Consider the following 13,365-nt stretch of genomic DNA (forward strand, 5'->3'; position numbering starts at 1 on the left):
CGGAGGCGAGTTGAGTTTGAGAAGATCGGGTCGGGATCTCTCGTAAATCCTTTGTCTCTCTCGATTCTCGCGGCGGCGGTGTGCGACTGCTACTCTATTGGTGGCGCGGGAGGCGATCTATCGACCGATTCGGCCATGGGGTTGACGACGATGAAGGTTCCTCTCACACTCCTCGTGTTTGGGTAGAATTCTTGTTGGCTCGGTTTTCCTGATACGGTTCAGGAGGCGGTTGGGGATCAATTGCAGAGGAACGACTTGTCTTAGTACTCGTGGATCTCGGCCGCGGTAGAACCAGGTAGAACAAAGCAGCAGCATCACGACGCGTCCACTGAGTATGGCGGTACGAGTGACTACGGTGGAGCAGCAGATCACCACCATGGCTATGAGGATCGAGCAAGTATCGGCTCATTTGGATAGTGTGTTGGCTAGGCTAGCATCTGTAGGAACCATAGCAAATCAAAACTCACCAGTTGCCATGACCTGCAAGTATTGATGGCCACCCATGCATAAGAGATCGTGCCAGCTGAGAACTTACAAAGCTCACCGACGAGGCCTGGGGAGCACGACAGGCGGTAGCCTCACATGGACGTTGGCGTTGGCCTGCATATCCAAGGTCATCGAGGTGGCCACCCTTGCGGTGGCATCGTCAGCTTGCTGGGCTTCCCTCGGCCTCACATTGGCGCGGCGGTCCCATCGTTTCTTGGCCTCGCCGAGCTTCTCTTATTTCGTCAGCACCTTCTTCAGCTCCTTGAGCTCCGTATCGCGGCTGGCGGAGACAACCATTTTGAGTCTGCCATAGGTGCGGCCTCTTGGCTGAGTGGGGCGGTAATACGATATCGAGTGTCCATCGCAGGTAGGTTTTTGCTACCGTGCGACACGATATTTGGGGTGGCAAGAGTGAAAGTGGCTTTTGTACCACGATTGTGCCGGCCATGTAGGAGGAAGAGGAGTAGATGAAATAGGAGGACGTATGCGGACTCGTCGCATGTTCGTTTAGACATATTTCGATCCTAATTTTAGGTATATATATGGAGAATCCGATTAATTTACATCGAAGCGGTGGGCAGACTCAAATTTTAACTAGGCGGTCACTTTACATTTTTTTTTTTGGGTCGGGCCGAGCTGGAATAATCTTCATAAGTTCATAGAGTCTCGAGGGAGAGAGGTTGTGTGAGTGTGATGTGATCGAGGAGGGCAGGGAGAGAGGGAGAGAGAGAGAGAGAGCGGAAGGAGGATGAGCAGCGTCACCACCTACGCGGAGAGCGTCGCTTCCTGCCACGCTCCAACTCCCATCCGCTCCCCATCTCCGGCAGCGGTTGTGCTGGCGGCGGCGCTCCCAGATGCGCGCCCCCACCCCGTGAGGCGGCAGCTCGATTTCCCCAGCGGCGCGGGCGACGGCGACGGCAACATGGATGACGACGAAGACGACGACTTCCTTTTCCGCGCCGCAGAGGAGATGGAGCGGAGCCTTCATGAGCGCCGCGCCACGCAGGACCTGCCGCCGCCGCCGCCGCCGGTTGGGCTCGCGCCTCCAACTTTCCCTGAGAAGGAGTGCATTTGCCGGCGCGGGCCGTGTGACGTGGAGTGGAAGGAGCCCGGAGGCTGGACATACGTCTGCTCGGCAACGCCGGTAAAGCCCCCCCCCCCCCCCCCCCCCTCCCCCAAGATCATCTGTTGGTTATAACCTAGACTACCTCTTTTGGGGGTAAAAAAAAATGGTTCAGTGTGCTTGGTTTTCTTGGAAGGGGAAATTCCAGTGTAGGCTGGAAGGGGCAATGTCGAGGATGATTGCTTCGAGTTTTCTATTTGGGGGTGTGGAGACGAGGCAATGATGATGCTGGGATTTGGGGGTAGAAGAATGCAATGGTTATCTAGGCTTCTTGAGCCCTTCCAGTTCCTGGTTATGGTAATAAAAAAATCTGAGCTCTTCTGTTTTCCCTCAATTTGGCAACAAGCCATCGCTTTCAGGTGAGACTGGGCGAGGGATCTAGTAACTGCTCGGCTACTGACATAGTAGTGTGGAATAACTGCTCAGATTTTGTGAATAGCAAGCAAAGGCTTCAGATTTGTTTTTATTTTGATGAATTTCCTGCAAAATTTAATCGTTCATACGAATAAGCTTCAGATCTGCATATAGATGGGACGCATGGGTTCTATTTTGTGTAGATTAATTCTAGGTTTTGGTTCAAAGTTTTGTCAAACTTCAGCAAAGGTTTTATGTGCTCAAAACCATCCATGTATAGCTGTATATTCTCATATGAATAAGGTTTTATGCTGTTTCTTTCGTTGTTATTGAAAATTTCCATGTGGGTTTGGGCAAGGGGTGATTTGGGCGCACCTACACCTTTAGGTAGAATGGTGAAATCATTGTAGATTGCATATCCAACATTTTCATGAATTTTTTAGTTTCCTTAAGGCATCAATACAAGATGCGTCTATGATGTCACATAATTTCAGATGTCAGTTTGATGCACACATGACAATTAAGACATATTTGTTGTGAATTATAGCTGAAATCACAACATGATTTGTCTATTTTTTCTTATTTCTCACCGCATGTATCACGACATGGTGGATGCATCTTGTGTTAATGCTGTCAATATTTTCAGAATTTATGAGTCTCATTCGACGTCATCTAGCCTGATCCGACCTGAATGTTAAAGTGCATACAGTCGTTGCTATGGAAACATGGTAACAAAATCCATGGTTCAGGCTTGATCTCTGTTATTTTATGAACTCTAGTGTGTAACTATGCTGCAATCAACTATAGAATGTAACTCAAAACCTTACGGTTATGTATGGATGCTCCATAACACTTACATAGAAGACGTACCATTTATAGCATGGCATACAATTTCATAACTTGTTTTGTCTTATGCCCATATCCATAACAGTTTCCTTAAATTCAATCATTGTTTGTCTGGAAGAAACAAAAAAAGGCCATTAGGAAATGTTTCAACTTGCAAGAAAGTATGTGCAGTGATTTTGTGTAAATCGACCTATTCTTTGTGTATTATCCTTTCTTGAAACTACAGGCTTATTAATTGTGCATGTGGCCCAATCTCATTGACTTGGTCAGAGATGCCTTATTTGATGTGCATGTCATTCAATTACATTCTCTTTCAACTGTCTTCTTCTTATCCGCAGTTTTTGTTCTTTTGAGTACATGTAAATCTGACAACTTGTTCAACCTCCACTTTTCAGAAGTGCCGCCATGTTTCTAACTGTGAGCAATCTGATGCCAATCCAAATTCACAACCTGCCCTTTGGAGCCATCCTGAAACGAACTATCCTCTTGTATTTAATACTCAAGGCAATCGTATGGCCAATGCTACAACTCAAGTTAATGTTAGTCTCCAAGGTACTGGTGCTACAACTCCAGTTACTGTTAGTCCCCAAGGTGCTGGCGCTGCAACTCCAGTTAATTTTAGTCCCCAAGGTGCTGGTGCTACAATTCCACTTACTGTTAGTCCCCAAGGTGCTGGCGCTGCAACTCCAGTTAATTTTAGTCCCCAAGGTGCTAAATCCAGTGGTGTACCAACCTGCAAGTGTACTGCTGGGAAATGCAGAAAAGAGAAAGACAAAGGGGTGTCATACTATGTGTGTCATATAGAGAAGGTAATGCTTTTATTTGATAGTTTTCTTGTCATTCCTTCTAATATATTTTAGTTATTTTTCATAGGACTATGGTCAATTATACTATCTTGCTCTCTTTGTATACAATGGTTTAGCTATTGATACTTTGTGTTCTTTTTATTGGTTATACCAGTCCTGTGAAAAACTGTCAAATATATCATGACAGAAGTTGCAAGTGCTTCTTTTAGTTTGAGAAACACATAAATGATAATAGCTGGTGGTGATGCATGAGTAAATTCTGTTATGAAGAATAAATATATCGTAGAACTTCTTGCGAAGAAAAGACTAGCCCTCACTCTGATGGGTTTCAAGGATGCTGTGTGGTTAATAGCTATCAGGAGTAAATAAGTTTATGTACCATAAAGGAGAAAAACGAAATGTATACCTCAGTTCTGTAGGTCCTAAAAGATGTGCAGTTAACGGCGCAAAGCTTTGAGGAAAAATAGGATATGCTACAAATTTTGAAATAAAATGAAAACAACTATCCCTCACTTTGGTGTGTCTTAATGATGACATCCTTGTCCCAATGTATGATGTGCTTCCTGATTAGCCAGGTGTCTATCCCATCATTATCTTCTTGGAGCCCTTTTGTATGTGGGCATTTCTCAACTTTATTCAGAATTTTCCTTGTTGAAGCCATCATACATTGTATGTCCAAATGCCTTTACTATGTTTATTCAGTTGGGAGTTGCTGTGAAGAGATGATTGCTTCTTAAACGAGTGATATAAACTACTAATCTCCTCTCAGTAGGGGAAATATGACTTACTACTCACTTCATTAATTTGGAAATCAAAAAGTCCACTTTTCCCCCAAAAAACTATCCGTCTGACTCAAGATTCCCTCTCAAACATTTACTTGGCTCACTTACGACACTTGGTCAGTCTAATTGAGTTCAGCCATACCTTGGGTGGCAAATCTAACCCACCCAGTCATGACCGCAATTTGTTCATCTCACTGAGTTGCTTGTCCAGCTTCAGAATCAACTCATTGTTGCATGGAGCTTCTGCAGCAGCAGACGGCGCCAGTGCGGCTAATGACACGATGTTTGGATATAGTTGGGAGGCACATAACTTAGTCGGTAGCGGTGTCGTGTAACAGGGGAGGCTTCATAGGTGGGAGTCTTAGTTTAGGGGGTTTAAGTGGACCAATTAAAAGTCCAGGGTAAGTGGATAGTTCAAAAAGGGGGGTGGGGACTTTTTCCATTGTCAATGCACAGTATGACCTTCATAACTTAGGTCAGTAATCAAAGAATCTGTTCATTTTGCAGGGGCATGGAGCATGCTCTCACCGTGTGCCAGTCAACGTTGCTGCTGAAGAACTGCCACTAACTGGATACAACAATCCAAGGAAGGCTGGACGTGTGGTGTGCAATACAGTTACGAAGGAAGCTAATGGGCACAATCTTGTTATGATGGGAGGCCACAATGGAACTAAACCGTCCAATCCTGATGAACCCCCTGAACATGATGATGATTGGCCGTTTGACATTGTTGAGGGTGATGTTGTACCCACAGACTGCTTGTCTCCTGCTCACCCTTCACCAATTGCTGCGGTCTCTCAGGGATCTCCAAGTATGCTGCAGCAAACAGTTGGTATGGTGGAACTGCAAACACCAACGAAGTCACCAATGCCACCTAAGTATACAGTCAGCCCCACGACTCCCCGCTCAAATAATTGTTACCGGTGCGGTGAGGAAGGACATTTCATGGTGAACTGCCCTAAGAACAGTACTTGTTACAACTGTCATGTGGTTGGGCACTGGGTGAAGGATTGCCCTGGACTGCCAGCTGAAAGATCGTAAGAAGCATATGAGGGTCTCCTTATGGCTGTGGACCTCTGACAGTAAGCAGTGAGAACTCACGGCTAATGTTCTTCTGCATAAGAGTCGGCTTTACCGTGGCAGTCAGTTTGTTAAAGTACAGCTCTGGGCACCTGCTACACTAAAACGTGTGCGTGTAAGGTTACTAATATTTATGTCCACTATCTGCTTGGTTGGTAACTTGTAATATGCGGAAAGGGCAGTAAACTCGTAGTTCTTATCTTAGGATATGTAAAATAATAGGGGCACCATGGAGCATGGACACCATAATCCTGAACCATCTAATCGCTTTAGAAATCGCACCAAAGAATACGGGTATGTCATCATCGAATTGGGTCTCACCCGTTTGTGAATTTTATTTGAAGCAAGTCTAGGCCAGCATTTGATTTGTTTCCTAATTGTTTTACATGCCGGACCTTCCATACATGACATCTTGCCAAAGTCTGAATTGTTTCCTAAAAATGGGCAAGTCCCGTCTGATGTGATTCCTTTTTAAAACCTTCCATTCATAACATTCATAACGTCCAGACCAAGAGCATGCAGATGTTGTTGCCGGCCGGCCGATGGATCTTCCACCACCAGATGAGCTGAACTTTTGTTGTGTGTGCTTTTAGGCTTTTTTTTTCTCTACAGATTTGTCTTCATGCCAAATGAGTTATGATTTCAAGGTTGAATGAGGTATGTATATGAGTCAAATGATCTGTTCAAATTTCTTGTGATAACGGCAACTAGCAATTTGTGATGCATATATTCAGATTTAATCCAGATGATTATCGAGATGAACCAATTTGACTAGTTCCTGAAAAGTATGTCTTCCGTATTTAATAATTGGTGGTTTCTGAATCCAGATATGGACGTGCCATGTGGAATGGTCTAAAATTTTCTCATAATCATCGCAAGGTAATAATATGAAGGGATGGCAATACTGGTCTCGTGCAGCAAGATGTCGTCGGCCTTGGACGATTAACTAGCGTTGATGATACAAGCCCGGCTGTAGACGAGACACTCTTATGTGATTCAAAAGATTTGATTTCGCCTCTTCCAAAGAACATGTTTTTCCTTTCTATTGTGTCGTTTATGAGGCGGCTGCAACCTCAACTGTAATCGCTCCTTTTTAATCGTGCAACACACAAGTTGATTCTTTTATGGATTACAAATCAATACTAGTTGTTTGCAGTGAGAAATTGACGTGTGTGTTCTCTTATTTATTGATGGTTTAATTTTTTCGACAGAAAATTTTGACAATTTTCTGGTAGAAACCACTCTCTCTAAAAGTTTCGACTACTGGTTACCCTATCTAAACCATTAATTCTTTAATCATGGTGGAAGCTACAGGCGAAGAAGAAGAAGAGTGTGTTAAATTACTATATAATTCAGGATATTAGATACACACCGACACGAAACAATGAACTGATACCCTACCCCCGACGACATATACCCACCGACGTAAACCTATGAACTAATACTCTAGAATTTTGTAGGTATGTCGTAACTAAGATTATGCGGGTATGATACACCTAATTAACATACACCCGGGTAATTATTTGTACATACCTCAAAACACTTAGGTATCATACTCACAGATTTTACGGGTACATACATACATTTTTTTAGGTATCACATATACCCACCGAGCAGCGTCGAAGCCACAACGGCAAGCGGTTCGGCATCCTAAGCCGTCCACCCCGTTGTCACTCATAGATCAGGGCCATGCCACCCACTCGAGGGTTCAAACCACCGTGTTCCCCGCTTCTTCAGTCGCGTCACCTGATGCCAGACATACCATACATACACGCAAGGTATTTATAGGCATGTTAAATTTCAACCCTAGCTATATACCTAAGTTATTTTCACACGCATGTTAAATTATATTTCCAGGTATGCTAAACTGCATTTTTCCTGGAATGCATAGACCTAAGATATCTCAGGTACATATACACTGAAGTAATTTTCGTCCGTGTGTTGTAGGTATGTATGTACCCATGAATTTTTTTAGGTATGTTATAACCAAGATACCCAACGATTTTCACAGGGTATATTATATCAATCAATTTTCACCGGCTATCATATACCTACCAGACGCGCCACCGTACGCCGGATAGCCACCATACCTAGGCCACGGAAGTGGCTATCTGTGTCGTCTCTCCACGCGAGGGGACGAGAAGACCTCTCCTCTAGTGACAACGGCCAAGCTTTGCTCAGCGGTGCCCTTTGGCGGCAGATGGAGGAAGAGAGAGAGAGGTGGGGGCTGACAACAACGGCTAGGGTTCCCCCTGTCACCTCGTTGGGGTGAGAGGAGGGGTACTTTGCATATAATGCTTTCCAATTACACATGTATAGCCAAGCTATTTTACACATATTTTCATGGGTATGTTAAAACACATTTATGGGTGTGTGGGGTATCTCTATACCATACATACACGCAAGGCATTTCCATGTATGTTAAATTTCATCCCTAGGTATATACCTAGTTATTTTCACACATATGTTAAATTATATTTTCAGCTATTTTAAACTATATTTTTCCTGGTATGCGTATACATAAGATATTTCATCTGTATACGCACCCAAGTAAATTTCCGCCGTGTTTTGTAGGTATGTCTATACCCAAGAATTTTATGGGTATGTTACAACCAAGATACCCAACAATTTTGACCAGGTATCATATACCCATCGATTTTCACCGGCTATCGTATACCAGACATAGGAAACCCACCCTTGTATATGGTTGATTGATGAATCATGGTAGGTATATGAGAACAAATTGACTAGAGAGTAGTTGTTGTAAATGGTTGATTGATGAATCATGGTGCCAATGTGATACTTCCTCTGTTCGGAAATAATTTACATTATATCTCCAAATTTATTTTAAAATACTCTAGATTGTAGCTTTTAGTCAATAACACTACTGAAACAAAATGGTTTTGCTCTCTTTATGAGATGTTGTTATTTTCAACGTAGCTTGATTATTAGTTGATATGTCTAAGTACTACTAATAAATGCAATACTAGAGGGAGTATATGTCAAAGAATTACTATTTTTGCACTATTGAAAATATATGTCAAAGAACTACTATTCTTGCACTATTGAAAATATATCGTTGGAAAATTACCGTCGAGAAATTTTGCGCACAGTTGAAAATGTAATGTTAGATAACTATTGTCAAAACTAATGTCAGTTAATTACCGCAGACAAATAGTGGAGTACTTTTTCCTAAACTTATTGCATTAGAACCCCTAAACGACGGTAGAAGAAGGTGTCACTCTTGAACGATCGATGCCAAAGAATTACTATTTACGCACCATTGAGGAATTACTTCTTAAAAATTACTGTACAAAATAACATCTTATGATTGAATATTTTTTTATTGGATAACTACTGCTGAAGAACTACGTACCTTGAAAATTTACCATAGGATGAATTACCGTTGAAGAGTGGTAATAAAAAAATTGCTGCTGAAAGTTACTGGGCATGCATCATCGAATAGTAACTTTTTAAAATTGACAAAGAATTACCATGGAATAAATATTGGCAGAAAACTACTGCTGAAAAATTGTATGTAAGATTTACAATCAGAATATTATCGTTAAAAAAATACTATTGGATTATTACCGTCGGAAAAATATAGAGTTGCGACTTGCGATCAAAGAAATGCTGATGAAAACTTACTGTTCATGCACCGTCGAAAATTAACTATCAAACAATTAGGCACCATCAAATAATTATCATACAATAATTGGTAGCGTAAAATTGTGTCAAAGATTTTCCATCAAAATTTACATCTGAAAGATGATTATCGGGTAAGATGAAGAATTATATCAAAAGTTTACCGTCAAAAAATATCAGTGAAGAATTGCTCTAATTGCCGCCAAGAAGTATTGTCCAGCGCTGGTATTATTCATCGCTGGTACTGTCATCATTGCGATGAACAATATACCCGATGGGCTGAAAAGCAAGCAAACACGCTCAACTTTTATATATTGTATATATTATACATCTTGTCTCAGGATTTTTTTTCATTTGGTTAAACTAGAGAAATATAATTACATAATAAGATAACAACACCTAAGAAAAGGAGAACAAGTTAGCATGTTCTTAAAACCAATCTCTCACGTCTACTTTTTTTTGTTCCTTATTAGAAGTATGCTTATAAAAATCACCATTAATTACATAATAAGATAGCAACACCTAAGAAGAGGAGAACAAGTTAGCATGTTCTAAAAACCAATCTCTCATGTCTACTATTTTTTTGTTGTTTATTAGAAGTATGCTTATAGAAACCACCATCTAAGATGATTTTGTAATACCGGGTGGTATATTCCCATCATGGATATGGGATAATTTTAAAGAATATATGAACGACCATGACTCAAACGGTTTGCCAAATCCCATCCATTAAAAATTTGCCAGTTATATGTCCACATTGGAGACGCCCCAAAATTACAACCTGGTTAGTGGCATCATAATCATAGTGTTAGGTTAACTAAATTATTAACAATTCTATTTTAGAGTCGTTTCATTTAATCTTTTTGGAGTTAAGCTAAGACATACTTCTACCTTTTGCTTCTTTCCACTCCACACACATCCACGGATCCACCTAGTTCAATATGTGAAGACTGAGGTTTTATATACATCCGCTTATGTTTCATATATACTTTGATATTGCAATTACATGTCGTGGATGTCCGCCAGTACAAGGGATGTCTTGTTAGATTCTCCCATTGGCATGTTAAATTATGTTGGTTTAGTGGTAACATTCCTTCTTACTAGTAGGGATGTTGTATTTTCTATGTTGGGACATCCAGGTGGGCTTCATGTGTTGGTAGTCTTGTTCCATTGGAACAAGTAAAAACTGATAATCTCTACTCTCTAGAGATGAACTTTGGCCCAAGCCTCTCCATTATATAAACAATCACAACACATGTCTTTTGTTTAGTTAATAATGTTTAGCTTACAATATAACAAGGGAGTTATTAAATCCCCTTGCTTCACCCTCGCCATGCTATGTCTAAACACATTTTTTGACTATTCTATTACATAGGAAACACATCAATACATAGATGTAATGGGCATACATATGACACAAGACCTAAACACCGAACCTGAATTATTGTTGCCTTGAAAAGGCTGAATTACACAATGGAAATGTAAATAGCTTTTCACTCTCTAGACCTAAAATATCGAACATGAATTATATAGTTGCCTCAAAAAGGCTTAATAATTTTAGAATGGAAAAAGGCATTAAGAAGGTTATAAGGGAGAAGCTCTTGTTGGCCAAAACAAAACTTTCCCTGTGCTAGCTGCAAGGACTGAAATTGGTGCAGTGGACGCCGGCTAGTGCATCAGGCGCGTCAGTGAATTCCCAGCAGTGCAGCGACGAGAAATCTGAGTTCTTCCGAGTGTTGCAGAAGAGCAGCCTCTCGCCATGGCCCACGGTAACAGCTAATAGTGGCTTAATATGAGGAATAGTTCTGGCCCGATTTGTGGCCCTTGATGGGCTGACGTGGGGGCATGGCCCTAATATTGCGTTGCATAGCCCGGGCATGGCAGCGTTTGAGGACGTTCGTCGCTGTGCTGAATGGCTGCACGCAAGGGGCGCGCGACAGAGAAGCCCGGGCAGTCGCCCGGGAAACAGGAAGGATGGGTCCGCCCATGGCGATATGAGGGCATCTCCAACCGCGCGACCCAAACCGCGCCTGCGTGTCCATTTGGGTCGAGCCGGACAAAAACGCGGCCCAGCGCGCGGACCTATCCCTAAAACGGATGGCCGCGTCGTCCGGGACGACCCAAACCCGGCCCAAATCTGGGACGAGTTTGCGTGGCCGCGGACGCCGGATGCTGGTCGCTCGCGTCCTCTCCTTGTCCGCCCCTGGCCCGCCTGTCTGTCTCCCAAAACACACCCAGGCCACTCCACTCCCAAAACCTAGAGATGGCCGACGAAGCGACTGCCGCCGCCACCGCCACCATCGGAGACGAGGCAGAGCTCGCGGCCGTTGCCGCTCCTCCCTTGGCGGAGGCTCCTCAACTGGACGCTCCGGTGGTCGTGGAGCCCGGGCCGGCGACGAAGAAGGCGAAGCCCGACCTCACCGCGGAGTAGAGGAAGATCGAGAGCAAGAAGAGGGCCGACCGCCGCAGGGCGCTCGACCAAAGGAAGAGGGATATCGCTGCCGCGGAGGAGCGGCAGCGGGCGGCGGAGCAGCTTCTCCAACTCAAGACGGAGGCCAAGGCGGACGTCTTGCAAGAGCATGCCATGCTCTTTTATGGCCACCAAGCGCTCGCTCAGCACTTGATCCTCCCTGCCGCCGGCACGGCCTCGGGGGGGAGCTCGTCCTCGTCCGTGACCCGGCCCCTTCCTCCAAGGTCAACATCCCTGCCGGTAGCCCCGTTTGGGTACACGCCCGACGCGCACGAATTGGGGACGCAGTCGGCGCGGTACGCGTACCCGTCACGGGATGGGTCACCGGAGGTGGGCGAGTCGTTCACGGGGCCGTCTCCTTCGTCCATTGACCTGAAACGTGCGCCGGCGAACTCCAAAGGCCCCAAGAACATGGGAGCACCAGCGATGGCCGGCGCACGGAACCTGCTCGACGATTTGTCCACCGTGCAGGCCCCTCCGGTGTACACGCAGCCAATGCCGACCACCATGCCCTCTGCTTTGACCGAGCAGGCTCCCCAGCCGCCTGCCGTTGACACACATCAGGACAGCACTGCCTGTCCCGGCAGCATTAACATCGAGGAGGAGTCGTTGTTCGCTCAGGAGTTGACGCAAGCCGCAACTGCACAAGCTCGAGCTCGCCGCGTAAGCAAACGAACCAGCAACTACACGGAGAAGGAGGACAAGGTGCTGGTCGAAGGATGGTTGACCATCGGGCAAGATGCATTGACGGGTGCCGAGCAGAAGGGGACCGCATTCTGGCGCCGGATCTATGAATACTTTCATGAGCATCGCAAATACGGACAGGATCCATTTGAGAGCGACCGCAGCGAAATATCGCTCCAAAAGAGGTGGGGAACAATTCAAACGGAATGCAACAAATTCCAGGCGGCGTATGATCACGTGAAGCGGCTCCCCGTTAGCGGCATGGGCATGAAGGACTTGGTATGATTCTTAACCTCAACTCGTTCATTCGGTGTTTGCACATATGTTTATCGTTCTTGTCTCGCTTTGCTCTAGGCGTGGCAAGCTTTGGATTGGTACAAATCGGTCAATGGAGAAAAGACCTTTGCCTTCCCTCATTGTTGGAAGATACTCGAAGGCACCCCCAAGTTCAAGGAGGGGTACGAGGGGTACATGGCGACCTTGACTGGCAACAAGACCGCCAAAGATCCGACGGTCATTGACCTTGATGGTGGCCAGCCTTGCGGTAGCTCCGCTTCTCGTGCAAGTCGTCCTCGCGGCCACAAGGCAACCAAAGCCGACTTGAAGCGTGATGCCTCGTCCATGTTATTGTTTGGCACTTTGAAGGAGCTGCATGCCGATAGAGAGGTGTCCACGGACAAGAGGGATGAGAGAAGGCGCCGGGAGAAAGAGGAGGACAGGAAGAACTACTTCGATATCCAAAAGAAGAAGCTTGAGATAGAAGAGGTCAAGGCCAAGACCAAAGCTAGAGAAATTGAGCTCAAAGAGAGAGAAATTGAGCTCACAGCACTGGCAAGGGCCCAAGAGGTGGAGTTGAAGGCGAAGGAAGTTGAGCTCAAACGCCAAGCCGAGGACAACCTGATCATGAACACCGACTTGACCAACATGAGCGAGGCGAAGAGAGCTTGGTTCGAGAAGAGGCAGAAGGAGATCCTAGAGCGTCCAAATTGAGTTGACAATCTCAATTTGTAATTTTTATATTTGTTCGAACTATGGCACATTTTATTTCTTCATCATGCAACATTTTATTTGATATTGTTTTATGCTATT

General features: G+C 44.6%; 1 protein-coding gene across 1 annotated transcript; it reads left to right on the forward strand.

Annotated features, from left to right (window-relative positions):
- The first annotated feature begins 1,097 nt into the window (after window positions 1-1,097).
- Window positions 1,098-5,787, forward strand: LOC127293323 (uncharacterized). Its single transcript, XM_051322904.2, has 3 exons — window positions 1,098-1,630; window positions 3,205-3,618; window positions 4,905-5,787. Exons 1-3 carry the CDS (start codon window positions 1,235-1,237, stop codon window positions 5,436-5,438), a joined length of 1,344 nt encoding a protein of 447 aa, XP_051178864.1. The 5' UTR covers window positions 1,098-1,234; the 3' UTR covers window positions 5,439-5,787.
- Window positions 5,788-13,365: the final 7,578 nt, after the last annotated feature.

This window comes from Lolium perenne, chromosome 4 (genome assembly GCF_019359855.2).
Source record: "Lolium perenne isolate Kyuss_39 chromosome 4, Kyuss_2.0, whole genome shotgun sequence".
Lineage (NCBI taxonomy): Eukaryota > Viridiplantae > Streptophyta > Magnoliopsida > Poales > Poaceae > Lolium > Lolium perenne.